General features: G+C 38.2%; 1 protein-coding gene across 1 annotated transcript; it reads right to left on the bottom strand.

Moving 5' to 3' along the window:
* Positions 1-1,823: 1,823 nt before the first annotated feature.
* LOC110453945 lies at positions 1,824-6,739 on the bottom strand. The gene is made up of 2 exons (XM_021503203.1): positions 6,728-6,739; positions 1,824-3,878 (listed from the first exon to the last, which is right to left on the bottom strand). The coding sequence occupies exons 1-2, from the start codon at positions 6,728-6,730 to the stop codon at positions 1,851-1,853; spliced, it is 2,031 nt and encodes a 676-aa protein (XP_021358878.1). The 5' UTR covers positions 6,731-6,739; the 3' UTR covers positions 1,824-1,850.
* Positions 6,740-8,799: the final 2,060 nt, after the last annotated feature.

The raw sequence follows: 8,799 nt of genomic DNA, 5'->3' as shown, positions 1-8,799 counted from the left end.
AGCTCTCCCCAACCGCTTGGAGCCAATCGATTTCTCAATTACTTTTAACCTGTTATTCCTTTTTTTAAACTGATAAAAAAAAATAAAAAAAATAAAAGTTACATCGTATGATTGCAGTGGCGCAGAGCGACCTGTCTTCGCTGGTAGGGCTCTCCCCAACCCTAAGGTAGTGCACTTTAAGTCACTGCAACCTCCATGTTAATAATAATAAGAAGGGTAGTCTCACAATAATCTAATGTCGATATTGATCCCTATTACAAGTGTGTTTTTTTAATGTTAAACGAACTATTTTAAGTTCTAGGAAACAGCCAACTGCAAGTATTTTATATGTACCAATGGAATTGATTTATATTTTGTAAAAGTATTTTATATGTATTAATGAACATAAATGTAATTGTGATATGTCACACTTAAATAAACAAATTGAACTTGAACTTGAACTTGTACTGAATACATAACCGCGAAATAATGACCCCTCAAAATTAAAGCGCTATACAGTAAATTTTATGGAACTTCACATAGGTACAGTATTCCCGACCTCAATTCCTGGTGCTTATTTGAAAGTTGAGGGTATACATGCAAGGTCAATATCAAGGATACAGGATCTTTATATAATGATTAGGAAACTAGATACTTGGTTTGTTATCAGGCTCTTTTCAACCTTATTTCATGAAACTTCACACAGGTACTCTTGACATCATTCTCTATTAAAGGTTAAAGTTAACTGTTCAAGGTCAATATCATGGCTATAGACTCTTTTGTCATATTCCTTGTTGGTAATTTTATGGATTTCAAAATCATCTGGATACGCGGCAGTGAGTCAGGTCTTAATCGAGATGAGGGGGCTCATAGACTTGCACATCTATGACGAAGTTTTAAACAAACATTTGTCTGATGAAGGTGACCGAGTACATATCTTACTGGTCATCGAAACGTCACATAGAAACACTTATTGGTCGTGCTACATGAATCTTCACAATTCTTCACATCGCAACTCATACTTGCTGATTTGTGCATAGTTGATTTTTGGACTGAATGGCAAAATAATACGTCGCCATCTTGGATAACCAGTTCAAGTTTGTTATTATTAGAACTTGATGGATCTTTCTCATATTTTGTATGTAAGTTCCCCATAGAATGTAGCTATGTATGTTTCTGATCGAAAAAAAAGAAGATGGCAATCTGGCAACCATCTTTGGTTTTGAGAGTTCAACTTGAGCCATCTTAAGATCTTTCTCATTTTTCTTATGTAGGTTTCCCATGGTCCATATTTTTGCATGCTTTATTTGGAGACTGATCAGATAAAATAAGATGGTTGACAGTTAGCCTTCTTCTGTTTTGACAGTTCAGGTTTGTTATAGCTTCTCTCAAGAAGTAAACTATAGCCTTACTTTGAAATGACACCCAGTTGTATGAACAAATTATCAAAAGTTACCATAATATGCATCTACTGCTGACAAAGCTATCAATCCAGCATATAAGAGGAAGTAAAGATGAATTAAAGTCACAATATTCACAGTATCTTCCATCATTGGAAATCTCGTTGGAGCTTGTTTCGATGCCTTGATGTTTTTTTCATACACTGTATCAAGTATACTCTATAGACCTAATGAATAGAATTCTATCTTATGATTATGGGTGTCAAGATCCTTCTACATCTGTTTTTTTCCTTTCCACAATTAATTTAGTGAGAGCATTCCATTAGTGAGGTATGACTATTGAGTCTATGAGACAATTAAAACAGACATCTATAGCTGTCTTTTTTAATCTCCTCCTACTGAAAATAAATATATTGTACAAATAACATTCAGACTATAAATTGAACATGATGATTTATTAGTTAAGGAATACTAATAAACGTAATACAGTACGTTGGAGTGGCCGTCCCAACACATTTGTTTGCCATCACACAAAGCTATTTTGTAGTGACCTTGACGGTAATGGATGTTCTTGTCCGCGTAGACTTCGAGCACATGCTGGTGGCCATTGTTTAGACTAGTGTACACTGCCACCGTCTTTCCTGCCTCCAGGTCTGAAATGTCGTCTGCAGAGAGTAGTATTTCGTGAGCGTGGTTTCCAGGAGGAGTGATGGCTGTTGATGAGGTGCGGTAGTGCTCCTCCCTGTTTGTGTTGCCCTCAATACTGTGCACAGCATCAGGTTTGTTATGGAAATAATTGGTGTTGACGGCCATGTTCATGACCAGCTCCTTTAGGGCGTCTAGTTCCTTATAAATAGCATTTCCCTCCTGGTGTGTGGGAATCACTGGATATCGCAGTCTGATGTTTCCTACAGTCGGTATCTCGCGTAGAATTGTCTGAAAACTGGAGGGTACAACCTTGTGAGCATGTCCCTGTCTGTCAGCAATGTAGTGCCCACCGCTTGCTCTTGTAAAGAATTCGGCAGGGGTTTGGTAAAAATTATCATGATTAGTGCCAAGAAATGCCTTCTCTGGGGTGCGTCCATTGTGTCCATGTGCACTAATTGTGTTAGCAGGGCTCTTATGAATATCACCCTCAAAATGTTGCAGGTTGTATGGATTCCAGCTGAGAAGTGGAGTCATCCAAACGATTTCTAGGGGGAGAGCATAAGTGTATTTAGCTACGTATTCCGTACAGTTTTGTTTATGAGTTTTTCGATCATAATGGCACGAGTTGTACGTCATGGGAGCGAGATGGTCTTGTTCAGATGCTGCCACCCAGAGACTTCTGTCAGCGTACCCACGGTTGATGACTGTAGTTCCCATGGCCCCCTTCTGTAGCACGCGGTACCAGTGATGGTAGTGGCCGAGATTGAGCTCAGTGTTATTTCGGGGGAAGTGAGCATTGAAAGCGGTCAGACCAAAAGATCCTCCAGTTATGTGAACGGGGTAGTTATCGGTCCCAGGAATTTCTTCCATTATGGAATCTAATGTTGTATATGAGTTAAAGGTGGGGTCCATTTTACCATAACCAACTTCAGGGTAAAATTTCCTTGAAGGTTTACCATACTCGGATAGGGCAAACCGTGCAGCCCTGGATCTCGAGAAGTCATACAGACTCTGGGAAGCGGATAGTCGGGCTGCCAGATCATCTTTGACATAAAATGAGGCGAGCGGCAGCTCCTGTTTGATTGGATGACATAAAATCCTGGATGCCCAGTGTGCATAGACGGCAGTACCATTGATCACCTTCATGATCTTAGTAGGATTATACGAATGGCCATCCTCTAGTCCATCGTTGGCTGTATATTCAATATACATTGCTTCATTCATCCATCTGCCCTGGCTATGAGCAGCACCATCCAGCCAGGCTCCTTCTAAATAACAAAGAACCGGTTTGAAGTAGCGGGCATAGTCACTCCGAATTTTGGTGTCTTGGTTCTTGAAAGCTCTGAAGTACTCCCTCATCTCGTCGATCTGTTCGGTGACGTTGTGCTTGGCCAGGACGGAGTGAGGTACCTCTGGGTAGGGGATGTCCTCAGTCTTGTGCCAGTCCTTACTGGTCCTGCTGGGCATGACTAGGTTGTAGTTCTGACGTTGTAATCTGAATTCGACACCATTCATAACAAAGACATTTGTGCCAATGCCTAAAACACGTTCTCGAGTCCAAAACTCTGAAAAATCTGCCAGGTTTGGGGAAGATACTATATCATTGAGATAAGGGCGTGTTCCTCTATTTTTAACAATTTTCTGCTTGATGCCCGAGTCTCCGTCTGATCTGATACGCTCCTCCACACCGAGTTGTTGCATCACCATTTGACGGGACAAACCTTCCACTGTCTGCCTTATGTCTCCCATCTGGACGTCCATAGGATTCATGGTAGTGGTGGGTGTGGTGGGTGCTTGGGTACCACAATCAGCTTGGTATACCAAGCACGCTAGTGCTAGTAGTATCCCAATCTGAAGTTGAAAGTTAAACACACTTTGAGTAATTTATTTCTATTTGTTCCAAACGTCTCAATATGAATGAAAGAATTTTAAAATTAGCTAGACTTGTCCAATATTGATTTAACAGATATTATAATAACAGTTATTATCTAAGCACGGTAAAAATTAATATGGAAATAATTTATTTTTGTGAAAAAAAACTATTTTTTCTTTTTTAATAACGTGTGTGTAGATTAGAATGAAAAATCCATACCAGAGTGTCAACATACAACGACAAAATCAGAATCAATATCAACACATAATGAATGAGGAGAAAACAATGCAACAGTGAAAGAGGACAACAGGAATTAGGAGACACTCAAAGAACAAATGGAAAGACAACATCAGTAACTAAGGGGACATCTAAACAAACAAAAAAAGACAAAAGGATTGGAAAAGACAGTAAAATGACAGTGAAAGACAACCAAGGAGACATCAACACAAGAGGGGCTAAAGAGACACAAAAACGAAAGGAGACACCAAAACAACAGGGACATAGAAGACGCCAAACAACAGGGACGTAGGATACACCAAAACAAGAGGGACCAAAGAGACACCAAATCAACAGGGACCTAGGAGATACCAACACAAGATTGACTAAGAAGAAACCAAAACACCAGGAACCTAGAATACACCAACCAACAGGGACCAAAGGAGATGCCAGAACAACAGGAACCTAGGAGACACCAAAATAACAGGGAAAAGTATAAGAAGGACCTAGGGGAAACAAACACAAAGGAAAGACAACATAACTATGGACACCAAAACAAATGTTAGAAATGACTTAAGGAACTGAGGGACACCAAAACAAATGTTAGAAATGACTTAAGGAACTGAGGGACACCAAAACAAATGTTAGAAATGACTTAAGGAACTGAGGGACACCAAAACAAATGTTAAAAATGACTTAAGGAACTGAGGGACACCAAAACAAATGTTAGAAATGACTTAAGGAACTGAGGGACACCAAAACAAATGTTAGAAATGACTTAAGGAACTGAGGGACACCAAAACAAATGTTAGAAATGACTTAAGGAACTGAGGGACACCAAAACAAATGTTAGAAATGACTTAAGGAACTGAGGGACACCAAAACAAATGTTAGAAATGACTTAAGGAACTGAGGGACACCAAAACAAATGTTAGAAATGACTTAAGGAACTGAGGGACACCAAAACAAATGTTAGAAATGACTTAAGGAACTGAGGGACACCAAAACAAATGTTAGAAATGACTTAAGGAACTGAGGGACACCAAAACAAATGTTAGAAATGACTTAAGGAACTGAGGGACACCAAAACAAATGTTAGAAATGACTTAAGGAACTGAGGGACACCAAAACAAATGTTAGAAATGACTTAAGGAACTGAGGGACACCAAAACAAATGTTAGAAATGACTTAAGGAACTGAGGGACACCAAAACAAATGTTAGAAATGACTTAAGGAACTGAGGGACACCAAAACAAATGTTAGAAATGACTTAAGGAACTGAGGGACACCAAAACAAATGTTAGAAATGACTTAAGGAACTGAGGGACACCAAAACAAATGTTAGAAATGACTTAAGGAACTGAGGGACACCAAAACAAATGTTAGAAATGACTTAAGGAACTGAGGGACACCAAAACAAATGTTAGAAATGACTTAAGGAACTGAGGGACACCAAAACAAATGTTAGAAATGACTTAAGGAACTGAGGGACACCAAAACAAATGTTAGAAATGACTTAAGGAACTGAGGGACACCAAAACAAATGTTAGAAATGACTTAAGGAACTGAGGGACACCAAAACAAATGTTAGAAATGACTTAAGGAACTGAGGGACACCAAAACAAATGTTAGAAATGACTTAAGGAACTGAGGGACACCAAAACAAATGTTAGAAATGACTTAAGGAACTGAGGGACACCAAAACAAATGTTAGAGATGACTTAAGGAACTGAGGGACACCAAAACAAATGTTAGAAATGACTTAAGGAACTGATGGGACACAACAAAAGGAAGACAACAAAACAAACAACAGAGACACCAACACAACACATGAACTGGAACCGACTTTGTGGAGACACTTGAAAGACAGTTTAAGACGACAACAGAAACACAGGCGAAAGATCATACAGAAACGGGTGATTGGGGATACACAGCAGAAATGAAGGGGTTGATAGAGTAGGAAAGAAAAGATAGAGATCACAAGTTCAATGTCCCCTAAGCGTAAGACACAGAATAAAACCTTGAATCTGCAGATAGCCGGATATTTATACACAAAAAGAATGACTTAAAATAGTTAAAGCTGATAACTGTTTTGATTAAAAGACAGGTACCTGCCAGTTAACAATCTTCCAAGCGTCCAAGGTTGTTTTTTTATTATAAAGATCATAATCAGCATACTCCCGGCAAATAATCAGTTTATATAACTTGAAGGGAAATCAGCCAACCATATTCCCGGCAAATTATCAGTATATATAACTTGAAGGGAAATCAGCCACCCATATTCCCGGCAAATTATCAGTATATATACTTGAAGGGAAATCAGCCACCCTTATACACTACAACAGTAGCTGGACTACTGGGGCAAAGTGAAATCTCCAGACACAAACGCTGGTAGCCAGATTTGTGTAAGCTGGATTAATGGTGCTCAATTGTACACCGTTTATTTGAAAATATATAACGTTTTAAGAATATAGTGTTTTATATAACCAACTACCTGTAAATATTGATTCCAATGACATTTAATATCCTAAAATTATCCCAATAGAACTTTTTTTTCTTCAGAAATTCTGTCCAGCTAAGGACAGGAATGTAAAGGATTGTGTATACTTACCATGATAGCTGCTGTTCTGTCCACTGACTGCAGAGGACTCGGTCATGTTGGGGTTTTATGATCCTACTTATCTTATCAAAGACCAGGTGATGACTGCTACCTTAGCCTCATCTAGTTAACCTTAGATTACTGGACACCAATGTCAAAACAGTGTTGATAAATAGTGTAAGTTACACGTGCTTGACCAGTGCAACTTTTGACAAGTTGATGGTAATTGTACAGTTGTTTTTTTAGTTATTAATTCTCCAGCATTACTAGCAGAGAGCTCTAGTGGTGTTTCCCTGTCTGTCACTTTGTTTGGGATCTTGTCACCTGAAATGGGGTCTGGTGCCCAATTAAGTACAGAGTTATGGTTGCTTATGGAAAGCAGTTCATAAGCAGTTCTGTAGGATGTTCATATCTTTTGGAAGTAACTTTTATAAAAACAAAATAAATGTGTTTTGACTCCTGGCTTTTTGTATGCTTAACTCATTCACCCCTGAAGTTTTATAATGAACTTTTCCAACCCTTGAATTGGAAGAGTTCAAATGTGTCTTCAGGGGTGAACGAGTTAAGTATAAACTGTGTATTATCCTAGTGTTAGAAACATAAAGGTTTCCTCCATTACTGCTGTTGTCTTTCCTTTTGTTTTGATGTTTCCTTCATTTCTGCTGTTATCTTTTGTTTTGATGTTTCCTCCATTCCTGCTGTTGTCTTTCCTTTTGTTTTGATGTTTCCTCCATTCCTGCTGTTGTCTTTCCTTTTGTTTTGATGTTTCCTCCATTCCTGCTGTTGTCTTTCCTTTTGTTTTGATGTTTCCTCCATTCCTGCTGTTGTCTTTCCTTTTGTTTTGATGTTTCCTCCATTCCTGCTGTTGTCTTTCCTTTTGTTTTGATGTTTCCTCCATTCCTGCTGTTGTCTTTCCTTTTGTTTTGATGTTTCCTCCATTCCTGCTGTTGTCTTTCCTTTTGTTTTGATGTTTCCTCCATTCCTGCTGTTGTCTTTCCTTTTGTTTTGATGTTTCCTCCATTCCTGCTGTTGTCTTTCCTTTTGTTTTGATGTTTCCTCCATTCCTGCTGTTGTCTTTCCTTTTGTTTTGATGTTTCCTCCATTCCTGCTGTTGTCTTTCCTTTTGTTTTGATGTTTCCTCCATTCCTGCTGTTGTCTTTCCTTTTGTTTTGATGTTTCCTCCATTCCTGCTGTTGTCTTTTGTTTTGATGTTTCCTTCATTCCTGCTGTTGTCTTTCCTTTTGTTTTGATGTTTCCTCCATTCCTGCTGTTGTCTTTTGTTTTAATGTTTCCTCCGGATCCATTCCTGCTGTTTTCTTTTGTCTTGATGTTTCCTCGATTCCTGCTGTTGTCTTTCCTTTTGTTTCGATGTTTCCTCCATTCCTGCTGTTGTCTTTTGTTTTGATGTTTCCTCAATTACTACTGTTGTCTTTTGTTTTGATGTTTTCTCCATTCCTGCTGTTGTCTTTTGTTTTGATGCTTTCTCCATTCCTGCTGTTGTCTTTCCTCTTGTTTTGATGTTTCCTCCATTCCTGCTGTTGTCTTTCCTTTTGTTTTAATGTTTCCTCCATTCCTGCTGTTGTCTTTTGTTTTGATGTTTACTCCCTTTTTGTTGTTTTTGTTTTGCATTAATTTATTTATTTTTGTCATTGTCATTTTATTCTATCACGTAATAACGACAAAGCTAATTCATAACTGTCATAACATAGCTATGTCCTAATTACAATTTACTTTCTCAAGATATTATGACATTACTACAACATGACGTAGTTGTAATTTTGATTTTGCTGTCATAAAATGAACTTGCTATCACTGTGGCATTATTACGGCATAACTATGGATTATTATGAAATACTAAGATTGAGTCATTACTATGACGCAGTTAAATCTTTACTACAGCATAGTTATATTAGAAATATGCCCTAACCTATTTTTTCTCAGCAACCTGTATAAGTTACCATTAGTGAGAGAGCCATATTATCTGTGATAAACAACAAAATGAACAAATCCTAGGGGTGTTTGATGGTAACTAGCACACTACTATTTGTGATCAGTTCTGTCAGAAATGATAGGTAAGTCTAAAT

The sequence above is a fragment of the Mizuhopecten yessoensis genome, unplaced genomic scaffold (assembly GCF_002113885.1).
Source record: "Mizuhopecten yessoensis strain PY_sf001 unplaced genomic scaffold, ASM211388v2 scaffold7547, whole genome shotgun sequence".
Taxonomy (NCBI): domain Eukaryota; kingdom Metazoa; phylum Mollusca; class Bivalvia; order Pectinida; family Pectinidae; genus Mizuhopecten; species Mizuhopecten yessoensis.
This window is presented reverse-complemented; position numbering and strand designations above follow the sequence as displayed.